This window comes from Crocodylus siamensis, chromosome 6 (genome assembly GCF_052110815.1).
Source record: "Crocodylus siamensis isolate JL-2025a chromosome 6, ASM5211081v1, whole genome shotgun sequence".
Lineage (NCBI taxonomy): Eukaryota > Metazoa > Chordata > Crocodylia > Crocodylidae > Crocodylus > Crocodylus siamensis.
In genome coordinates this window covers 29,831,981-29,854,905 of record NC_143400.1, presented here as the reverse complement: position 1 = coordinate 29,854,905, position 22,925 = coordinate 29,831,981, and the positions used below count along the sequence as shown (strand labels likewise).

Genomic DNA, 22,925 nt, shown 5'->3' with positions numbered 1-22,925 from the left:
ATGGAACTTGTGGTTAAAATCAAAACTTTTCCATAGAAAAATGGCTCTTTTCCCATGAATTGGCATGTCTTAATGGAAACCCACTGGATGATGGTTTCATGGGGACCCTGGGGGCCTGGGCATAGGTAGCCCAGTGCTGGGGACATGCACAGGCCATGTAAGGCTGGCTCTGGGGGCTCAGTGGGTGGCTTGGGGGTAGCAGCAGGGCTTAGAGGCTGCTGGGTGGCACAGGGGCTCTGAGGGCTGGTGCCAGGCAGGAGTCGTTCAGCCCCTCTTATCTTCCCTGGTAAGTGTCAGGAGGATACATCACACGCCACGGCACTGACGCACATCTGACAAGACTTTTTTTTTTTTTTTTTTTTTTTTAATATTAAAAACATTTTATTAGAAAAAGCTGTCACTATGAAACACAAGACAGCACACGGTTCATGTTGTGAATCAGGTTTATTATATCATGTCAGCACATGCCGTGGCATCCCACCTCTCCACCTGCCTTCTTCAGAGACCTGGAGAGCCTCATCCTTTCTGCAAGCCTGGTGCTGGACTCTCTCAGTGGGAAGCCTGCTCAGGCACCTCTTATTATGCAGGGAGAGCCGTTTCCTGTGCCCCGAGACTGTTAGCAGCTGTGCCCTGGGGACAAGGCCCCAGCAGCAGCAGGACACGCTGCAGGGCTCAGCCTGGACCACGGACGGGTGCCTCACACCCCACAACACTGCTGCCAGCAGCTCCCTGCATCCCGCGGCCTTCTCAAGAAGACTCAGCCAGGTAAGCCTGGGGTGCTGCATTGTCACGAGGGCACAGATAACAACACTGCAGTCTCCTCCACTGTGCAGCACAATTCCCTTGAGATTCACAAGTTATTTGCTTGGCAGGGAGGGGGTCACTTCTTAGCAAGAAGGGAGACAGTGGGGTCCTGGGGCCAAGCACCCCAGGTCTCCTCAGCCTTCCTTTAAATCAGCTGCCCCTGTCAGCTGGAATGCTCCTGCCCTCCTGCTAACCGCAAGACCCAGGCTCCAAGTCCATCCTCAGCGCCTGAGCATCCTTCAGGCCCTTCAGGCCAAGGGAGACAGAACCTTTGCTTGCTAGCAGGGTTATGCAGAGAGCAGAAGAGGAAGGAGCTCACCTGAAACCTCATGTGGAGTCAACGTCAGGGCCAGGAATGGCTATCCCATCTTTTTTAGGTCCATGGTAGCATCCGCTGACTCTCCCTGTCCCAGGGAGCACATCAGGTGCCGGCAGGATGCCATGCTGTGGGTGGCTGAGGCATGAGTTCCATGGCAAAACTAAATCTAATCAGGTGCCTGTGGACCCAATATTGTGCCTAGCAAGCAGCTGAGCCTGAGGCCCGTTTTATTCGTACTTACAATGAATTGGAAGCCCTGTGTGTCCAGCTGAAGTGTCACGGGCAGAGTGTGGGTGTGGGCATGCACAGATAAGAGTGGCACACGGGTGTGTCTGTGTATGTACATGTGTGTGAGTGTGTGCCCCTGAGCTGTGTGGCGTGGTGCAGGGGATGCATGCACGCCAGGGAGGATCTCAGACGAGCTGTTTGCAATGCGTGTCGGAGGTACTGTGTGGGCCTAGATTCTGGGCATGTTGGCATGCCACGCATAGATGGAGGATGGCAGAGGACATTTGCATGTGGCTCTGTAACAGCAGCAGCACTGGACCTGTGGCTTGGAGGTATTAGCCTGGAAAACCCCTTCCTGCAGCAGGGAGCATGGAAGGGATGTCTGAGTGTGTCTAACACTGGGCAGAGGACAGGCTTTGGATGGCTGGGTTTACCTGGGGTGGAGGACCCTAACAGACACAGCTCCCCCCGGGAGCAACTGGGGGTTAACTTGGAGGGAGCCAGGATGCCTGCTATATTCTTGCTCCAGATTGAAGCAGGCTCACCCAGAGCCAGGCCAGACGGGAAGCCCAGGGAGAGAACAGACAGCCGGGGGTAATGCTACCCTACATCCTTCCTTGCCAAAGCCCTGGGATTCTACTGTGGGGCATGGGCCCTGCCTGCCGCCCTCAGGGGGCTGGGGTCTCCCTGCCCTCACACAATCCCTCCCAGGCATGCATCAAAATCAAGGCCCTGGGTCTTCTTCCAGCTGTTGTGGGCAGTGCCAGTGCCAGCCCCCCCACATCCTGTGCCAGCCAAGGGCTCTGCACACTGGCGCATGCAGAAGAAGGGAAGACCCAGAGCTAGATTCCTGGGCATACCTGAGGCTGGGAAGGGGGCAGCTGTGGGCACAAAAGGGCAGTAGGTCAAGGAGGGGGTGGGCAAAAGGCACCTCTCCAAGCAGGCACGGTCCCTTCCTGGGGGGTCAGGCAACAGCTGGGCGAGAGGGCCCTGTGAGGGCAAGGGGTCAGGGAGGAGCCATGCTTCCTGCCTCAGGTTCAGAGGCACAGGGGACCATTCCCTGCCTGGCCCCATCCTGACTCCAACCAACTCAAGAGAGGTGGTCATTCATACCCAAGATAAACAGAGGCCCAGGCCCCTGATTGGCTGAGAGAAGCTGGATCTGCGACCGCCGTTCAGGCTGATTGGCCATGTCTGATGGATCCTTTTCTTGCACTGAGCCAATCAGAAGAGGGTGGTTAGGTGAAGCTCTGCTCCTGCTGTGCCCCACAAACCAACAGCAGGAGGATATCTCCACAGTTATGGCGTAAGCCTGGCCTGGTTGCAGCAAAGGAGGGAATAGGGGCAGCGAGGGGAGAGGCTGAACCTAGTGTGGTGAGCGCATGATGCAGAGCAGGCTGGAGGCGGGTGGATATGCTGGGCTGGAAAAGGCTTCTCCTCCTTCCCACTGGGTACCTCCCCTCGTTGTCTCTCCGCTCTGGGCAGTGCTCTAAAGATTTCAAGAGGGAGCCATGTCCCAGGCGTGGCCTCTGCTGCCATAGTCCTTAGGTCAATCGCCGCTCACCCCCTCAATGGCCAATCATGCAAGCCATTTTGCATGCTGCGGCTGAAATGAGGGCAGCCCCCCGGCCACTGCCCTCCTCCGACTGGATGAAAGTGATGTCACAGCCAGGCGTGAGCTGCCGGACAGCCGCGTGAAACCGGTCCTTGAAGCTGGAGAGAGATGGAGAAGGAGGGAGTTAGGTCCAGTGGCCTCACCAGCTCTCCCACTGCTGGCTACCATCTGGAGCAGCTGGGAGATGCTCCATGCTTCCAAATATCTCCTGGGGAAGATGGGGCCCAACAATAATCCCACAGGGCTGGAAGAGACTGCGAGGGTCAACTAGCTCAACCCCGGCCCACAGAGGCAAGTTGTGCTGTTCCAGACTGACGCCCATCCAACTGAAGGGCACTCCCCCTCCCCCTTGGGCAGCTTGACCCCTGGCCCCCCTGCTCTTACAGCTTAGGGTTTGCACTCTATCAGCTTGCTGCAGTTTGCTGTCTGGAAACCCTCTGCTCTGAGACCAACAGCTGCAGAAGCATGGAAGGAGCCAAGGAGATGGCGCATAAACTAAAAAGGGTGCTATGGGGGGCTGTCTGTCCCTCCCAAGCCCCTCATGTGGTCTCACCTGGGGTGGAGCTTGTAGACAGAGCCATCAATCCCCACAGTAATCTTGAGCATGTCCTGGCTTCGGCTCTCACGCATGCGGTTGATGACACCAGCCAGCCCTGCTGAGCACATCTGGGCGGCTCGTGTGGAGACACTTTCACACGCCATACGCACGATGTCACAGTCCGTGACTGTGGGCAGCAGCTCGAAAGCCGTCAGGATGTTGTAGATCTGCTTGCGGTCCCCACAGTCGCTAGGGCCGGGGAGGGAGAGAGCCAGTCAGGGGCCCTTGCCATGGAACAAGGTCCCTCGATGCCATGACAGTGGCAGGGAGCAGGGAGAGAGTCAGGAGCCAGTGACGAAAACCCAAGGAGGGGTGCAGGAGTCATCCCCATGGTTGACCCCAGTCCCCTCCTTCCTGCTAATGAATCCCCAGCAAGGACCCATCTGTTCCCCATGGACCTCCTAGTGCTTTACCCAGGAGATGAGTTGTCTTCTTGTCATTTTTCATCACTAATTGATTAGAGGCTTAATCAGATATGTCCTGAGGTGCAGAGAGGTCAGATAGCTCTGGAGACAGAGCCCAGACCACCCGAGTGCCAGCCCAGAGCATGGCCTACCAGCTTCAAGGCATAGGGTGGTAATGTGGGGAGACGAGAGCCTGAGTGTTGCCCAGGCCTGTGTTGTCCCCTCTACCCCATCAGTTCTCCTACCTCTGGGGAAGTCCAAGACCCCTCCCCAACCTGCCCTGGGGTGTCAGCAGGCTATCTGGGTGCAAGGCGGCAGCAGTGGAGCCCCCTGTACCTCTCAATCTGTGAGACAAAGCGGCTCTCAAAGGCGCCCCTGGTCTTCAGCTTCTCCGAGGCCTCCCCATTGAAGAGCAGGTTCTCATTGACCAGCTTAAGCAACACCAGCCGCACAATCTCCCCCATGTACTTCCCGCCAATGATCTTCTCGTAGCTGGGCAGGAACAAGGGCAGCAGTCAGGGTAGTGAGGACGGGCTCCCAGGCACACTTGCCCACCACCCATGCCAACACACCCGTCTGCCTTCCACTGCCTAGAACAGCAGTGCTGCTTCTCCAGGGCTCTCCTGACAGTCTCACCAGCTGTGCTGAGCAGTGCTGTGTTGGACCCAACCCTGCACTCTACGGAGACCTGGTTGTATCTTCACTCCATCTGGAGCCAGCCATGGAAGCACTGAACTAGGCATGTGTCCTTGGAGAAGACAAGATGGCCTGGGGATATGATAGCAGTCTCCTGATATTTGAAAGGCTGCCATCATGAAGAGGAAGAGCATCTAGTCTCCCTTGTCCCAGAGACCAAAACACAACACAGTGGCTGGACACTGCCACAGAATAGAGGTGGATTAGGTCTCAGGAAAAACTTCCTCACTGCTGGGACAGGCTGGGGTGCAGACTGCCCAGGAGAGGGATGGAGGTCTCCCTCATTCTTGATTTTCAACTAGGGGCTGGATAAGCACTAGGCAGAGATGACTGAGGAACAGCGGCATTCATGACCCCTAACCTTAGAGCCTTTTGGGATTATGAGACCTCTAGGCATGCAAGCAAGCACCATGGAGGGTGAGTTTCCTTTCCACCCCTTTGTGCAGACACCACACCACAGTTCAGCATGCCCAGATCCTACTGCAGGAACCACAATCCTCTTATCCTATAACCTTATCTCATTCCATCGTAGAGGCACCCCAGCCTTGTTGGCCTCACTACTTTGTCAGGAAGTCCAGAGCTTCTCACGAGAGCACACAGGTAAGTGCAGAGGGTGTGGACCAGCTAGTTTCTGAGTGTGTAGAAGGCCCACGTTTCAGTGCCTGTGGATGTGCGTGGTGGGGTGAGCACATGTGCGTTTGGATGTACACGGGAGCGTGCTACATGGTGGGGGCTATGCACGCAGGCGAGCGTTTGCTGGGGCACTTACGGTGTGTGTGATGGAGCCATCCAGCTGAGGCTGCTCTCCCCGGAGATTAATGGCCTGATAATAGAGGCTAATTTTGTGTGAGCACCAGCAAAACAACCTCTTTCGCTCTTTGCTGGGCTCTGCACATTTTCTGGGCAGCAAACACTGGCAGTGCGTTAGCCAGTCACCCCCTGGCTCAGGCCCTCAGCTTTGGGGCAGGAGAAAGAGGGAGTGGTAAGGGGGCAGGGAGAGAGCCCCTCTGAGCTCCCACTGACAGGAGGCAGAGCGATGGCCCCCACAGCACAGGGACGCGCGACCCGAAAGCAGCAAGCAGTGAGGTGAACTGTATCTGTCGTATTCCTTACAGCTGCTGACCGGGGTTAAGTGAAGTCTCATCCACCACGCGGTCGTACTCCAGGAGGAACTCATCCAGCTCCCCCGAGGCCCCAAAGGCGCCCCACTCCGTGTTCACACACATCCGGCCCTCGTCGCCCTCCACCAGCTCCACGTTGTGCATCTCTTCCATGTAGCAGGCGTTGCAGCCCGTCCCTGCCGGAGGAAAAGAGAGATTGTGTTAGTCACGCTGGGTAAGGGGGGTGCAGGGGAAGCCAAGCTCTGTAGAGGGTGTCTGTGTCTACCCTGGGACTGAGGGCTGACCATCAAGTCACTGATCTGGACTCTGAACCCGTCTAGTCAACCTCCACAGAGTATCTACCTGCCTGTGGGAGCATGGCTCGGCTTCCAGGCAGCTGGTGACGCCTCCTCACACCAGGAGGCGGAAGAGGGGGGAGAAGCATATGATAAATTAGCCCTGTACCTTCCCCCAAATGCCACTCCCATGCCCTTTCTCTGCCTGATTTACTTCCTGCTCCCTTCCCTGTGTCCCCTGCCCCATCGGTTGCTTTCTGCTCCCTGCTCTATCTACTGCTCTACTGGCTGTCCAGTCCCCAGTCAGCAATGTGCCGCACACAGAGGCTGCTAGTGTCACTCCTGGCACTTGTGCCATGAGTTAGGCACCCCTGTCCTGACACACGTTTGGAATTCACTTGGAACTCCAGGTCACACCCATAACCATCCCATAACACCCGGTTTCCAGACATCTGGCCCCTCTGTACCCCACTTCCCATCTCTGCCCAAAAGGAGAGGCAAGTTGCCCACTGACTGAGTCCTAGAAGGGCCCCATAAGGGACCTTGGGATAGAGGGTTGTGCCATGCTGGAGAAGCAAGCTGCACAGAGTGGGCAGCCAGGGTGCAGGCTGCAGGACACCGTGGTGATGGAGATGAGAGTCATGCCTGGCTCAGACCTCAATGGCATCCCTAATCAGTGGTGTGGGCAGAACTCAGATCCTCTTAAAGGTGCCCAAGCACACAGGGCCCAGTGCCTCGTTCCCCGCTCAGCCATCTCATCTCCAGAGGGTGCACTCAGCAGTTGCACCCAGGCTCTGGCCTATGCACTGCACTGTTTATCACCCAAACAACAGATTCAGGTCACCCCAGAGAGCACAGTCGGTCTGCCCAGGCCAGCCCTGGCGCGTGGCTTGCATTTAATATGGAGAGACTTGTTGCTTCTAGGAGCTGCCACCTCAGCAGTTCGGTGCCGTATTAGCATCACATGGATCAGCGGGCACACACACGCGCTGTTTTCCAGCAGCAGCTGTCCAATGCGGGGGGAACCCAACTAGTACGTCACGGACGCTCTGACCCATTTTCCAGTCGCTTCCTTCTCTCTGGAAGGGCTGAGCTCTTTCTTGCCAGCAGCATGCTCCATTTGTTATGACGCCTTGCCTGTGAAGGCCACGGGAATGTCTCTCCCAGAAATCCATGAGGATCCCAATAGCTTTATCTTCATAGAAATCATAGAGAAGTGGGGCTGGAAGGGACCTCCAGAAGTCACATCCAGTCCAACCCCTGCCTGAGGCAGGATCATCCCATCCAAACCATCCCAGACAAGTCATAATTTAAACTCTTCAGGAAATCCTGACACAACACAGATCCCACACCCAAACCTGCCACAGGTAAAGCAGGGAGACCACAGCCAATGTCCTGCCACAACCCCAGCTACAGAAGAAGGCAAAGCACTCCACCCCACACCCCAAGACCATACCAGTGTGACCAGGGGGTAAAATTCCTTCCTTACCCTCAATGCAGCATTGCCTTGACCCTAAGCAGATGGCAAGACCCTCTAGCCAGGACCATCCAGCTTTAGTCCCAGCGGGAGCACTGGCACAGCCCAATCGCCATCCCCAGTCTTGGCTGCAGCCAGCACCCAGGGCCTCTGAGGAAGGCTTAAAAACATCCTGAGACGTGTAGCAGAATGGGAGGGTGGGAGACAACCAGAAAAGCACAGAAATCTGGGAATTACCTATGATAGAAAATAGGCATTACTACACCTAGATCATCCCTGACCAGTGGCTATCCAACCTCTTCCTGAACCCTCCAGTGATGGAGAGTCCACAACTCCCCTAGGCCTTGCTGCTCTTGGACGTGGAGGATGTATATTCTAATAGCACCCAGGAGCCTCAATCATGGGCCGCCCCTAAGAGCAACAATCTCCACCATCCTGTAGTACGGCCTTCATGACCATAACTAACTAACTATTACTGGGGCCAAACTCGAGTTGAACCTAAACACAGAGGAAAGGGATGCTGCAAAATACAGCTATCAGTGGCTTTTGGAACAGCAGTTTAAGCAGCTTTGCTTTATATGGCTTTTTCCTTTCCCTGGCTGTGGTGTAGTAGGCTTTTCCTTGGAATATTGCTGCTTCAGGTCTCAGTATTAGAACAAGGACCCTGAGTCTTAGCGGCATTGAATGAGCATAGGCATTTATCTTTGTGCTTTAGACAGCTCCAAGGAGCTCTCCGTGCTCCTGGAAGTTTATGGCTTCAGCTCTGTGACACTGCCCCTGAGACAAATAGTTGCATTTATGACCCATTTGATGATGCTCTGGGTTTGCCACCTCCATCAGTTGAGGTCTCTGAATTTGCACAGTAAAGCTTGAATCTAGAACTCCAGCTCCAATGTCTCCAGCTTGCAAACAGAAGCAAACCTTCATGCAAACATCATGGGGCCTGACAGACCCCCTTCCTGTGATGGCAGCAGCCAGCCCCGAGGCCTCCTGCTCAGAGCTCCCCTACTCAGTGCTGGGGTTTGTCAAGACTCCTCAAACTCCTCTGCAGGGACTTGGAGCTTGCCAGACTCTTCCCAGAGAACATGCCCCCAGCTCCTCAAAACCAACAGGGGCTGCCTGGGAGGGGTGGAAGTCATGGCAGAGGACTCTAGGTTCTCTAGGGTCCCAGCTAGCAGGCATGGACTTCTCAGGAGGTGACTGCTTAGCACCATGAGCTTGGAAAGCAAACACGGACCCAAGAGAGGTCAGGAGCAAGGGTCAGCAGGACTTGCTTGCTGATGTGGAAAGCCAGTCGACGCAGCAATCTACACCACCAGGCAGAGACTTCCCATCCACAGGGCAGGCTGCCAGGAGCCCCGCGGCCTTGGGGAAATTTAGGAGCTTTGAACTCCTGCTCATTGCACCTCCAGTCATTAGCAGAGATTTGCATCTGGAATCAGATTTGTTCTCACTGCCTGCAACATGTTCGACACTCATTTCATCCCCGTCCTCCACCTCCCAGGTGTCCTGTGCATCTGCAGGGTGGGAGCCGCTGCCCTGCGTGGACAGCTGATGAAGGGGCTGCATGGGCCACTGAATAAGGGGATGATAGAGACGACATCCTTGATACCTCTGTGGGAAGCTCCACCTCTAAGGAGTGACATCACAGCACTGACCAATTTGCATTACTTGTCCTTCTGACATCACTTCTGAAAACACAGTGACATCACTTCAGAACGCCTGCATTGAGGGGACCTGGCCAATAGAGCGGCCTGTGTGCTGCTGGCTCCAGCTCCAAGACAAGCTCACCTCTGATGCTGATGAAGTGAAAGGAAGTCAGGCTGGTCCCTGGCAAGCAGTGTTTGTCTAGGCTGAGTGTTGCTAGTGTGAAAGCCCCAGTTGGCTCCATCACTGCTGATGCTAGTCATAGATATTCTGATACAGTGGGGAGGAGGATGCAACACCTCATCTACACCTACCATGGCTGGGTGGGAATGAACCCACTGGTCCCCACCAATGGGGGGTTCCAGGTGGGCGCACACAGCGGGAGCCAGCTTTTATTCCTTCAGCAGGACATCTCAGTGCCCTTGCAAGTCCAGAGCTTCCAGCCAACCAGTCCAGAGCAGGAAGATAGCACAGCCCTCCCTGCCCAGCCTGCCAGATGGCTATCACAGCTGATTCCCAGGACGAGGCCTCCCATTGCCCAGAGCTGCTGATAGGACCCTGCCAAGCCCCTGTGACGGCCCTGCTGGGAGTCAGTTGAAGACAAGTAAATCAAGGGCAGGAAGTGGCTCCCCACATGTGATGGATGTGCTGCCCTCCCTGCCCCCGTGCTGGAGGGGGTGTCCAGGTGGTCAGGAATCTTACCCACTATCATGCCAACCTCACAGCGGTGATCTTCATAGTAACAGGAGATCATAGTGGCGACTGTGTCATTGACCATGGCGACGACATCCATCTCAAAGTCCTGCAGAGAAGGACACGAGAGAGAGTCCATGATGTCCAGGACAGAGGCCAGGGAAGAAGAGGCGTGGGTCATGGGGTAGGGTCTTGCTGCTAGGAGGGACCCCAGGGAAAGCTGGGGCTGCCCTACAGATGCACGCATGGTAGCCACGGACACTCCTGTGCAACCAGGCTCTCCATGGATCTTAGAGGCTTCCTCCCATGGGCACACTGTGCCTCAAGCAGCTCCACAGTGTGATACCCATCTCAAGGGAACCTTACAAGCCTCCTCACCCCTCGTCTCTTGATGGCATCTCGCAGGAGCCCCACAACATTGTTCCCTTCAGCTCCTGAAGCCTTGAAGCCCTTGGTCCAATTCAGGAGGATTCCCTGTGGGGCCAGAGGGAAGAAGGGTTAGGACAGGGCACTACAAAACAGAGGGAGATGCAGAGACCACAGCCATCTGTCCTGGGACATCCGCATGTGTGTGGAGCATTCCCAACACGGCCCTTGCTGCCAGGCAGTTGGGGCTCCCAGCATGGGCCAGGTTTGGAGTTGAAAGGGCAAGAGGATGCAGGTGGGGATCAAAGGAGGGCTCACATCTGGACAAAAATGCCAGCCCATGAGGAGGTGGCTCTGGGTCTGGAAAGCAACATGCAGGTGTTGGCGACAGCTCCATGGCACCAGGTAGGGCCAGGCGTTGCAGCTGAAACATTCCCTGTACCAAATCCTTCCCCATGCCCCATCTACAGCCTCCTGCAGCCTGTGCTGTCCCAAGGAGCCGCCCAGTCAGGTGCAGGGCAAGACCTCACCTTGTCGATATCCTCGTGTCGCACAGGGAAGGAGAATGTGAAACCTAGTGGCAGCTTCTTGTGCTTCATCTGGTGCTTATCCAAGAAGTCAGAGATGCATTCAGAGATGTAGTCAAACAGCTGGAGGAGACAGGGCTGAGTTCAATGCAGGCTCTGCTGGGCTACTGAACCTACCTTCAGCTTGCCCAATCCCAGTGCCTCCTGGGGCCAAGACAGCAACAGCACCTCTGTGGGGCAGGGGGCGCATACTACACTGGCTCCATACTGCTGCACCCAGCCTGTTGCAACTGGCTCATCTCTCCAGAGGCCAGGCACTGCCTTTCCCTTGGACACTGCCACCGTTCCGGTGACAGTACATTGAAAACCATGCCATCTATGTGAGATTTCTCTAGTGCAGTGTTGCAGAGGCTGTGGTCGCCCACGAGAGGGTGCCCTCCTCCTCCTCCAGGCCACGCAACCTGCGTGTCCCAACAGCCAGGCTTGCAAAACCCCTGCCTCGGCTCCCATCCACTGCTATGGCAGCCTCAAGCCCTGGTGCTGGCACAGCTGGACGTGGCTTCACCTCATCTCTGCTGAGCCCATGTGGACAGCTCTGTTCCCAGATGGAGGTATAGGTGTGGTTGATGCCAGTGAGGGAAGACCTCAGCCCCAAGCCCCATGCTCTGTTCCCCGTTGGCTCCTGTTGGACATGCAAGGTTGGAAGCAGGACTTCTGGGTTTGCTGAGGGTAAAGCAGAGTTGTCTGGGAAGGGTGAACAGCTCTGAGCTGGGCAAGTACCTAGAGCACTTGGTGGTCTATATGATGGCGTGGGTGGGGACCGCAACTGATGTGGGCTGTGGCTGGGATGCAAGTGGACCCAGCTGCCTGGAGACTGGGAGAAGAGGCCATATGAGTAGCAAAAGAGAAAAATGAGGTTGCTGAGTCCTGCAAGGTCTGGGTTGTGAGGAGGGGAAAAAAACCCTGCTAGTAACCTCCATCCTCTTCCATCCCCCACAAGGTCTAAGGTCCTGGTTAGCACAGCTCATCCATGCATTTGTTCAAATGACACACATTGTTAGTGCCTCTTCCCAGACACCCACTGAGTAGAAGTATTAATAAGAGGGCAGATAGGAGTGCTGGTCAGGATGAATGCAATCAGGGCAGAAAAGCAAAATTATATCAGGGGCAGCATGAATAGCTACAACATGGCTTCAGCTTCGTTCCAAACTGAAAGGTCACCTTTGACAGGTGGGAAGGCAGCAAAGAAGACCCAGAAGCAGCCTCCTTTTGCTCTGGGTAGCCCCAGTCTTATTGATGGATTTCTTGGCCGTTTTATCTGCACTCACCATTTCCGCTGTCCCAGTCATGGCATCCTCTGGGATGGAGTACATCTGATGCTTGGTCTTCACCTTCCACTGCCCTTCCTCACCCTCGCCCACCTTCACCAGCATCACCCGGAAGTTGGTGCCCCCAAGGTCCAAGGAGAGGAAGTCCCCAACCTCTGCAACACCAGAGGAAATGGGACCTGGCTCAGAAGGGACTCTTAGCCAGCAGCCGTGATCCCCGCACGCAGGTGGAAGCAGAGAAGCTGCAGCGCAGTGTTGGGAAAAGGGGGTTAGCAATCAACAGGCTGAAGTAGCTACAAGTCCTTCCCTTCCCTGCTAGCTCTGCTCTGTTCTCACAGCTTCCACGTGGAGAAGAGCCATTCCAGATGTCTCTGTCAGCCACACTCTAAGAACGTGCAGTCAAGGAAGATGAACAGGCATCAGGTCAAATGAGCCAGAGATGGGAGAGGGTCCATGATCTGGAGATCCAGAATGGGCATCTGTCTAGAAGATCTCCAGTCCAATCACAGGTAAGTGGGCTGCACTTGGGAAATCCCTTGAGTGATGCAAGAGGCCAGACCTGGGGATCACACCCACCTCTTCTGGCCCTGGCATCAATAACTCTACTAACCATGGTGTCAGTCCAGCCCCACCACCCTTTCTCTAGGCCCCATGGGCTTTATAACTGAGCTACTAAACCATTTCTTGGCAAATGCAAGTTTATAAAAAGAAGAGACTACAGAATCCCAGTCTGCCATGTGCTGGAGCATAAGTATTTAAAGAGTTATTGAATCATCATTGTGCTGTGTTTCTGCAGCATCTAGTCACCAGCTGCTGCACAACAGCCTCTGAGGCACTACAGCAGTGATCAGTTGTAGGTAATGGTTAAAAAATTGCTGTTGGAACCTTTCTGCTTGGAGGCTGAGAAAAGGCTTGATTCCTGCATTACAAACCTGGAAAACTTCAGGTCCAGGTGTTCCCTGCCCAAAAGAAGCTGTGATGTTTTACCAGAAAATAATCCCCGAAAACCCCAAGCAGCAGAATCTGTTGGCTGAATTCTCCCCAGAAATGTTTCAGTCAAATGCAGTTTCACTATATGTTTACAAAAAAAATAAATGGTGATTGAGTAATAGAACAAAAAGAAAGTGCTTCCTGGCCACACAGTTGTGGTGTCATTTGAAAAATAAAAGGCAACTTTTTTCAGAGAGAGAAAAATCCCCTTCTCTGGCTGGCTCTGGGTGTTTACTACCCTTCCTGAGTCACGTGTGAGCCTCCCTGTATGAAGAAGTTCATACCACATTGTCTTACATACAGCACAGCCTGGAATATAAGACACACTTTGTTTTCAAAAGGCAAAATGAAGAAAAAAAGAATCTTTCTTGGTAACAGCTGTCTGCTGGGAACAAGCCGAGCCTGCTCATTGCTCTGCTCCCTTTCTATTGCTGCAGATGTGACTTTTCGCTTTTGCCCAGCAAGTGGCGAAAACTGCCCTTGCCATATCTCTCACATATAATGCACCCTTCAATTTTCAATGCTTGGCTTTTGAGGGAAAACTGTATGTTGTGTATGAAAAAATATGGTAGCTTGGAAGTCTTGCTTGGGAAGCCAAGCTTGCAAACAGGACTCTCCCTGCTGCTATAATTGTCCATTTTCCAGGCCCAGCCACTTCTCTCTGGTGGGTCCAGCTGGGCCCAGTGTGACCAAGGTCTGTAACCTCAGCAAATAAACTGACCCTCTGGTCTGAATTCTTGCTACCAACTGCTCCGGCATCACGTGTGATGCCAACAGAGCTCCCTCCACATGGGTTGTAGGCTTCCTTCTGCTGCCTGGAGGCGTGGGATTTTACAGCAACCGAGGAGATAGCATAGCAGATGAATGTCATAGCTAGTGGTACTGTAGGGGCAGGGGGCAGTGATCTGCTGCTGGGCATAGCTCAGAGCAGGCTAGCACAGATCTGCCCCTGCTGACTGCCCAGAGCTACAGGCACTGGTCAGGCCTGGCTGCCACCCGAGACAGCAGAGTTTGCAAGCAAGCTACCAGACACCCTAGATCAGGGGTGGGCAATTATTTTGGGCAATTATTTTGGGTGGAGGGCTGCTTACTGAGTTCTGGCAAGCCATTGGGAGTTCTGGCAAGCCATCGGGCCCTAAATTAATATTTACCTGCCACTGGCAGCCTGTCATGTGGCCCTACATGACAGGCAGCCAGTGGCAGGTAAATATTAATTTTCTAAATTTTTAGCAGCCCCACGGGCCAGATAGAACAGTCTGGTGGGCCACATCTGGCCCGCAGGTCACAGTTTTCCCCACCCCTGCCCTGGAGTGACCATGGAGGGGTCCATGGAGTGACCTGGAGGGGAAAGACATGGAGAACCAGGTTCTCTCCAATGGAGGAAGGCAGCCTGGGAAGCCCTGGGACACAGCAAGAGGTGAGAGCCTAGACCATGGCTTCCCTGCCAGTGGGCTGCCACATTACCTGAGCCCTCGGGCGTGGAGCGTACGTAAGTGGGCAGCATTTTCACAGAGGCTTCCTTGTGTGTCTCCAGCTTGAGGCCCCGGTCCATCTCTTTCTGCATGCGGTACATCACCTTCTTCAGGTCTTCCTCCTTCAGCCTGAACTCGGACAAGATCTGCTCCACCTGGAACCAGAAAGACACCAGTGAGTGAGTGCCTTGGAGGGGACAGGAGCAGAGGAGCCAGAGACCAGGGCTTGGGGAGGGTGCAAGGAAGTATATTCCTGGAGTAGGGGCTCACCTCTGGGATACCCCTTGGTCTCAAGCTGTGGTATGCTGAGCAGCCTCTTACGTCATTCTTCACCATGAAGACTGGCCCATTCCTGTGCATCGAGACCCAGAAGCAGGACGTGTTGGTCCCAATCCATCCCAGAGAGATGCCTACCCAGCCTCTGCTTGGAAAGCAGGGCCCACCACCCTTTTGGGCAGTTCACATCATTGTCCTGCTGCTCTTGTACAGTATGGATGTCTGAAGGGAGCAGAGAGGAAGCCAGGAATCTGGCAGCACAGACTGCTGCCTGTGACACCAGCTGAACTCAGCTGGATGAGTGTGACCCAGGGATTGTGCCCTCCTGGCATTGGAAGAGATGTGAAAGCCAAGTAAGTGTGGCAAGTTGGACTGGGTTTCACACTGTCCAGGCCTGAGGCTCTCATGTACTGCAAGGAGGTGCCTAATACAGGAGACACTATAAACTCTCTCACACTAATGCCACAGGCTCTCAGCACCACAAATGTCTGCTTCCATCCTGAGGGGCATGTTGAAAGCACAGCTTGCCGACTGAACAGCCTTTGGCAGGGTCATCCCTCTTGGAGTCAAGGCAGGGTCTGGCTGTTGTGCATTTCTGCAGATCCCATCCTAAGGAAATGGCTTCTTTACACCCTGAGAAGCCAAGGCCTTCTGAATGGGGCCACAAGCAGGGCCATGACACTGAGAAGCTGGTGCTGCAGACCTGGACTCCCTGCTTGGGATTGTGTTGTCTCTGCAGGGCGCAGCCAGCAACCTGCCCCCCCAGACATTCCCCAGCCACATCTCTGTCCCACGGATGCTCACCTTGGCTGGAGACGAGGAAGCAGCCATCTCAAGGGAGGCCAGAGTCTCAGTCCCTCTCTGCAGAAAATTAGGCTCCCACTTAAAGTATCTCTATACCTCCCACTTCTCCTGAGAGAATGAATCTTCCCAGGTGACTCGGTCCCAGGCAGTCACAGCAGCTCCCCCAGCTAAAGCATCATGGACTCGGCTGGGGGGTGAAGGGACTCCAATGCCACGAAGGACCTTGTGAATGACATGAACCCTCTGTGCCAGGGCAGTACAAGCCCCCAGGAGAGGCTGGTGTAGGGCATCAATGGTCTGAGAAAGACACCAGTGGCTTGTCCTCAGGGCACTGCAGTAAGTGTAGATCAGTGCTGGGAAAAGGCCGGGCTGGCAGCTCAGTCCCACCATGGCTCTCAGCTGAGCTCATGCTGATATTCCCCAACCAGGGGACTTGGGGCAGGCCCCTTGGGTTCGAGGGGCAGAGCCACCCCATGATTTGTGTCTTCTGTTGGTTCTGGCCAGATGGACGTCCCCAGGGGGGCTGTTCAGCGCTTGGTCTATTGTCCCTTCACCAACTCTTTTATCCCCTGAACTCATCACTGTGAATCTCAACTCCTCCCTCTGTTTGAGCCGAGCTGCAGGTGCCTGCCTCCCAGGCATACGCTCAGTGATTCACACCCACCTGACCGCTCTGTATTTACCCGAACAATCCCATGTCATCTCTGTTTGGAACTGTTCCACTCTCCCGCACTTCCTACAGGGCAGTCTTCCCTGTGGGTTGATCTGTTTGCCTCACAGCACAAGGACAGGGCGGGAGCTGGGCTTGGCCAAAGGGTACTGGCCTCTCTAACAGGTGCGTCATCTCCTCGAGGCCTGCCCCAGCTGTTTCTGTACATTGCACGCACCATCAGCCCCATCTGAAAGTTGTATGTAGACAACCTGCAGGTCTAGGGCTAATTGTTGGAGTCAAAACACAGTCATCTGCGTGCAGAGACGTGTCTTGCTACCACAAACCTGCTGTGAGGGAACCCCAGAGGCACCATGGGATGCCTATGACCCTGCAAGCCCAGCTAGGCATACACACAGCAGGCTCCTGGAGCAGAGGACACTGTGAGCCCCACTGTGGCAAGCTGTTTAAAAGGAGAGTAACCAATTCCTAAGCTGCACTGTATTACCTCAAGGGAGAAACAGCCCAGCTCCCAAAGAGAGGGAGATGAGTACAAAGGAACTGAGAGTCACCCCAGGAGGGAGGTGCTATAGGACAGCACTGATCGCAGAGCCTGGCGGGAACCCCAGAGCCTTCTTACAAAGTGGGGTGACTTGGGCTTGCCTGGGGCCCTGTAATTAGGAGGAGAGGTCAATTTGCTCATGCTGTGGATGGAGCAGACTATTGGAGGGCACCTGAAAGCAGTGTATAGACACGAAAGTTGGGCTGTAGGCTCCTGATCAAGAACATGTCATCACCATGCTCGAATCCACATAGTTCCTCAATCTCCCCAGCACTCAGCTCAAGCAGACTCTCAGGCCCTGCCTCCCCAAGGTGAAAGCACTAGGTATTTCTCTCTTCTATGTACTTTTCCCTTCGTGCCAGGGGGAGCTGGGGTCTACACTGATGTCCTCAGATGTTGCGTGTACTGAAGGTTGAGTCTTGAACCTCTAGTTGTTATATGCACACACGCAGACACACACATAGCAAGCTGAGGGAGATCAGGAAGGAGAGGACAGATCAAACACAATGTCTTTGTTCTTTATTCCAGATGAGGCTACTTGAATGCCAGGGTCAAAAGGGACCTGGAGGATCACCCACTCCAGCCCCCTGCACAGAGGCAGGACATACAGTCCACATGGATACCCCTCCAGCCTCTGCCCAGAGCCCTCTTGCAAAGGAACTACCACCACCTTCTTGGGGTCCAGAGTCCATTCTCCTGCAGTTCTTATAGGTGGGTCTCCTGAGGGTTGTTCTCAATCTGCCTTGCTGCCAAATACTCCATGATCACCTGTCCTGCCCTCCAGGGTGAAGTCTGCCTCTGCCTCTGCTATGGCAGCCTTGGAAGAGTGCAGTCACCTCCCTCTCTGCCATCTCCTGCTATTGGGGTCCTAATGGCTGGAGTCTTGGTGTTCCCTAAGCTATGCCATCCACTACCTCCTGTGCAAAGCAGTGGTCTTCACAGGTGTACTGGACTGAGCAAAACTTGCTGCCAGCACAAATGAGGAATGACCTGGACTCTCAGGCCAGGTCAGTCGTAACCAGGCTGAATGCTGAGGCTGCCTAGCCTGGTAGGTCCAGGATTCAGTCTTTCCAGGTAGCCCTGTCTCTGTGGCTCCCTTCTCCTAGTGCCCCATGGTGCAGTGGGCCTGGGAAATTGCAGCTGGCATGGAGACCTTGAGCTTGGTCTCATGTGATCATTGACCTGGTAGACCATCCTGCTCTGGGCAGTAAGGACCCTATGCTGGTCAAGAAGAAGGTATGGAGAGCCCAGTCAGTCCCACCCTGCTACGCCATGTCAGGGAGCAGGGTGTAGATTGGTGGATTGCTGAAGTTGCCTCTGGAAGATGGGTGTTGCTGCAGCTGGGAGGGGAGCCTGGCCAAGGAGCTGGGCTGCAGAGGCACGTCGGGTGTAAGGCTGACTGCCTTAGGCATCCTGAGCCTGGACCCCATACTGGGGTGGCACCTCTGCCACATGCCTCTGGTAATAGGGAGCAGAAGAGGCAGCCTGGATGTGCACTCTGGCCAGGAAGAGATTAGGGAACATCCCTTCTCTGAATGGGATCCATCCCGCTCACACTCTGAGGCTGATCCCAATTATGCCCAGCTAAGACAGGGGCCCACAGTCCCACAGCTACGGCCCAATGTGGAGCCAATGGAGCAGAAGCTAAGCACTCAGGTGCTCAGGTCTTCATAGCAGTGAACTCCAGTCCCTGCAGCCTCCTTCCCCTCACACCTTTGCTGGGTTGGAGCAGGCTGGGACCTGGGGAGCAAAGTCAGCTCAGCCAGAAACTGATACAAATCCCAGAGCCAACAGATCAGCCCTGCAGCAAACAGACGACAACATTTGGCCTGGGGAATCTCCTAAAACCTCCCCATTATCCTGAAGCTGCCCCAGATATCCTCACCCAAGGCTGGTTGTCATATGTGGGGGATTTCATATGTGCCAAAAGGCTCACAAAAAGGTACGGGACTCTCTTTAAACCACTTGGCTAATCAAATGGGCTGTGCACCTCCCAGCCAGGACCACACACGAGCCCTGTAGCATCCTCACTTTCACTTTCAGTGGAGCACACTGGGATAGACAGCGGGAACATTTATGAATGGGGTGCTGCAATGCAGCTGCCTGTGATGCCCGGGGTTAGTGCTGGGGGGCCTGGGAGTTCCTTGCTGGCTGGTGTGGAGCTGTGACCATCACAGGGAAAAGGGTGATGGGAATAAAAGCAATGGCCTGACTCTCTTTTCATGCCTCATATAAGGCTGCCAGGTTCAAGGCCTGACCTACACCAGCCTGGAAGAGGAACCAGGCCCTGCCAGCTGCAGGGAAGTAGCAGGGCAGGGAGGAACTGACTCCTCTTCCCTTGGGAGCTCCTCAGTGTGGTGGGTGGGGAAGGCTTTCAGTGTCCTGGGGCTGGAGGAAGAGGGTGCTGCTCTAACTCTAAGAAGAAGCAGTGAGACACTGCAGGGATCAGCAGTGCTCAGCCTTCCTGCAGATGGATCCTGAAGATCCTTCCAGGGGGGATATGCATGAACTGATGCCTGTTTCAGCCAGCTCAGGGGGGCTGTATGGATACCCCAGACCAACTAAGGCCCTGGTCAGCACAAAGGAGGGAGCAGAAATTTGGGAGAAGCCAGCCCTGTGCTTCCAGGAGAGGACAGATCCTATGCTATGAATCGCTTGGGACCTGGTCCCTGTGGGGCTGGGTCTGCCCCTGCCAGCCACTGGCCGCTGGGTTAATATTTAAAAGATCACACTAGAGGCGAGTGCCTGGGCCCCGGCCCTGCCCACTCTGCTCCCTGCGACTGTGGGGAGAAAGCTGGCTACAGCCAGGCAGGCGCCTTCCCCGCCTGGGCTCTCTGAGCGCAGAGCAGGGATGCAGCCTAACCCAGGAGCCCCCAGGGCGGTGCCAGGCTTCTTGCCCTAATGAGGCCACCTGCCTCTGAGGAGACACTGTGGGAGGCACTGCTGTCCAAGCAGGGACACAGCAGGTGCCTCCTCCTCCCCTGCTACCCAGCTCCGACTGTTATGTGCCAGGCTGGAAATCCCGGCTGGATCAAGGGACATCTTAGGCAGAGTGCAGACAAATGGCTGAGTCCCAAGCAAACATACCAGCCCTCCAGTGCAGCTCGGTACCTATGGGTTTCCACCCACCCAAGGTCTAGATGATTCCTGGGTGCCCACACACCCCTATCCCCTGGGCGCAGGGCAGCCCGGAGCTGCACAGTCCAGCTCCAGCAAGCTACGCCCGGTCCAAGCTTGCAGAGAGAACAGCTGCCAAGCTGTGGCCTTTCTTCCCAGTCACCACCTCAGTGACATGCCACCCAGGCCACGCTCCCCCTCCCCCCAAACACCTATGCCCCATCCCTGCCCTCCCCAGGCCCTCCCCTTCCCCTCAGCATCAATTCCTATGTAGAGAGCACAAGCAAGTTTCCCTGAGGCTGTGGCTCACTTCTGCCTGAGGTGGGTCTCTCCTTTGCTTTCCAGATTTGGGGAGTGGGGGTGGGGAAGAGGTCCAGCACATGACAAGCAGGCAAGGCTTCTTTCTGCAGCTCCCTGCCCAGACATACACACCTGTCCCTTTGCCCTCAGCCGTGAAGAGGGTGCCAAAGCCAAGGGGCCAGGCAGAAGACAAGGCAATGGTCCACAGCCTTGGGTGTGGGTGCATGATGCAAGCCCAAGCAGCTATGTCTCCCCCAACTTGCCCTCCAGTTTCATCCATCACAGCACAACAGAGCACAGCATGGGCTTCTAACCCCAAACACCTGCTGCCTTGGGTGAGTATGAAAGCCCAATGCCTCCTAAGCAGCCTTGGATTTGGGATCCCTAGGACTGTGGGACTGTCCAGGGACAGATACAGGCAGTCCAGGAACAGGACTTGGAAGCAGCTTAAAACAAAGGTCTCAAAGGGGCACTGGCCCAGGGACCAATGCAGCATGAACACACCCCCCTCCAAGGCCACAGCCTGTCACGATGCCCACAGAGGTCAGTGACAAATGCAGAGCAAGCAGGGAAAAGAAACCTTCAAGGGTGGGGGGTGGGAAGTTACCTTCTCCCTTTTGGAGCTGTTCATCCTGGCTCTGTGATCCAGCATTGGGGCAGGCAGGTGGGCTGGAGGCCAGTCCGTCACGCAGAGTCCAAACACGCAGCCCCACAGGGAGCTGTGGCCTCGCCCCGGAAATATTTCCACCTCTCAGCCTTGAGGAGCTGCGTCGCAGAAGATGGCGTCTCTGGCTGTGCCTGTGAGTCCTCCACAGTCTCTGGAGCGTTCGTTTCCCCCCAAGAAAATCCCCGTCTTGTGCGTCTCCTCCTTTCCCTGAGTTCCCCCTGGTCCCAGACCCTTGTAGCCTCAGTTTCTCCCTGGCTCTGGGCTTCACTTGGCAGGATGGAGAGGAGGGATGTCCATGACACGGAGATCCACCTGGCTGCCCGGCATCTTTTTGGAAGCAAAGTAACGAGTCCCTCGGTGCCAAGAGGGATTCTTCTCTGTTCCTCCCAGGCAATGGAGCAGGGACACTTGACTTCACACACCTGCTTGCTGCCTCCTTCCCGCGCCCATGCCTTTCCCAAACCAGCTGTGTTGTTTGTTGACTTTCTCCCTTACAGACAGTTTTCCCGTCTCTTGCTCCCAAGCTGCTTCCCAGAGTCTGGAGATGAGCCCCATGTTACTGGGACAACCAGGGAAGTCCTGTTGCTGTCTTGCCTCACCTGGACCCCTCCCGGCTGGCCCATTAGCGCTGCCATGTGGAAGGCCACTACCTGAGCCATCAGTCTTCATTGGGATTGTCATAACAACCACTTTATCTCCACGTTACTGCGGCAACCACTCCAGGGTAGGACTGGCCAACCTGTTCTGCTCCCAAGGCGACGGCATTGGGGCAGAGAAACCCGTTTCCAAATGACAAAGGTTAACAAAGAGCAGGAGGGGGCTAGCTGGACAGAGGCAAGGGCAAACCTGACATGGCAGTGGACATAGTTCTGCCTCTCTGCAGGCTCTTCCTCCCAATGGGAGAAGTTGAGAAGATCAGAAGACCAGCTAATCTGCAGCTGTGGGTTCCTGAAGCAAGCTGCCCCAATTATCTTATTTTTGGATCCAACCCATCCAGGGCCCACAGTACAATATAAATGGTTGCAGCCCCCAGGAAGTTTAATCTAATTCACAGGGCTGCTTGGGTGATGGCCTGAGGATCCTGTGAGCATGCTCACCACGGAAGAAGTCTCACAGGAGGCTTTGCAGACAACACAATGGTTCTTCATGGCTGGAAGTCATCACGTGACTTCTGGAAGGGTTTTCCAAAGCTCACTGGTAGCTTGAGTGAAAGGGATGGGCCTGATACAGAAAGTAATGGGGGCAGTGCTTTGTTCCATGGAGAACATGAGCTGAGATGGTCATACAGGCAGGCACCTTCTAGCCTGGAAAGCAAATGGTGTGAGGTAGGGCATGCGAAGGGCTTGCAAGAAGGAAGAAGGAATGATGTGGAATATGATGGACAAGGAAGAAGTTCAAAACATGAGAGGTGGAAAGATGAGAGCAGTGGGAAGTGAGGGGTCCTGGTAGGAAGGGGCCTGGGTAGGTGTGAAGATGTTGAGAGAGGAAGCTGAGAGGGAGGCCAGGACAGGCCTGGGGAAGCCTGGGAGCTGGAACAGAGATTGGATCTGAAAGCAGGGATGGTCAGAGCCAGTTAATGGAAGCAAAAAGAACATGGCCAGAGTCTGTGGGGAAGAGACAGGTTGACACCTCCACCAGGGAAGCTACCAGAGGCACTACCATCTGTACATGATCTTGGCTTGAAACCAATATGATTGGATGGGTGATGCCTGTAGCATGACATTTATCCCAGGCTAGCTGCACTTAACCTGAGATAAAGGGCATTATTGTGAAAGTGAGACTGATGCTGGTATGTTGTTACAGGACCTCTCCGTTACACTGTGCTCAGGCTGGTATATCAAGGCCTGTCCTGATACACGGGCGCTGACTGTATCATGAGTCCTTGTCACCCACCAGGGAAGGAGAACAAACAGCAGGTGGTGTCAAGAGGGCACAGAAAAAGAATGGTTTGTCCTTTGCTAGGAACAGGAGTTGTGACCCCTGACACCTA

The 22,925-nt window shown here is 54.9% G+C and overlaps 1 protein-coding gene and 1 long non-coding RNA gene across 4 annotated transcripts; one reads left to right on the top strand and one right to left on the bottom strand.

Moving 5' to 3' along the window:
- Window positions 1-466: 466 nt before the first annotated feature.
- Window positions 467-20,943, top strand: LOC149862123 (uncharacterized). 3 transcript variants are annotated; one of them, XR_016442887.1, is made up of 7 exons: window positions 467-765; window positions 5,197-5,264; window positions 5,780-5,999; window positions 12,437-12,607; window positions 14,623-14,735; window positions 17,380-17,562; window positions 20,419-20,943. It is a non-coding gene; the product is annotated as an uncharacterized LOC149862123 (long non-coding RNA). The 3 variants fall into 3 exon arrangements; XR_016442886.1 differs by lacking the exon at window positions 20,419-20,943 and having other exon boundaries at window positions 17,380-18,898; XR_016442888.1 differs by lacking the exon at window positions 20,419-20,943 and having other exon boundaries at window positions 14,623-14,739; window positions 17,380-18,898.
- Window positions 2,910-21,445, bottom strand: GCK (glucokinase). Its single transcript, XM_090051015.1, has 10 exons — window positions 20,876-21,445; window positions 14,553-14,715; window positions 12,099-12,253; window positions 10,774-10,893; window positions 10,256-10,351; window positions 9,887-9,986; window positions 5,778-5,961; window positions 4,305-4,460; window positions 3,520-3,753; window positions 2,910-3,064 (listed from the first exon to the last, which is right to left on the bottom strand). Exons 1-10 carry the CDS (start codon window positions 20,918-20,920, stop codon window positions 2,920-2,922), a joined length of 1,398 nt encoding a protein of 465 aa, XP_089907141.1. The 5' UTR covers window positions 20,921-21,445; the 3' UTR covers window positions 2,910-2,919.
- Window positions 21,446-22,925: the final 1,480 nt, after the last annotated feature.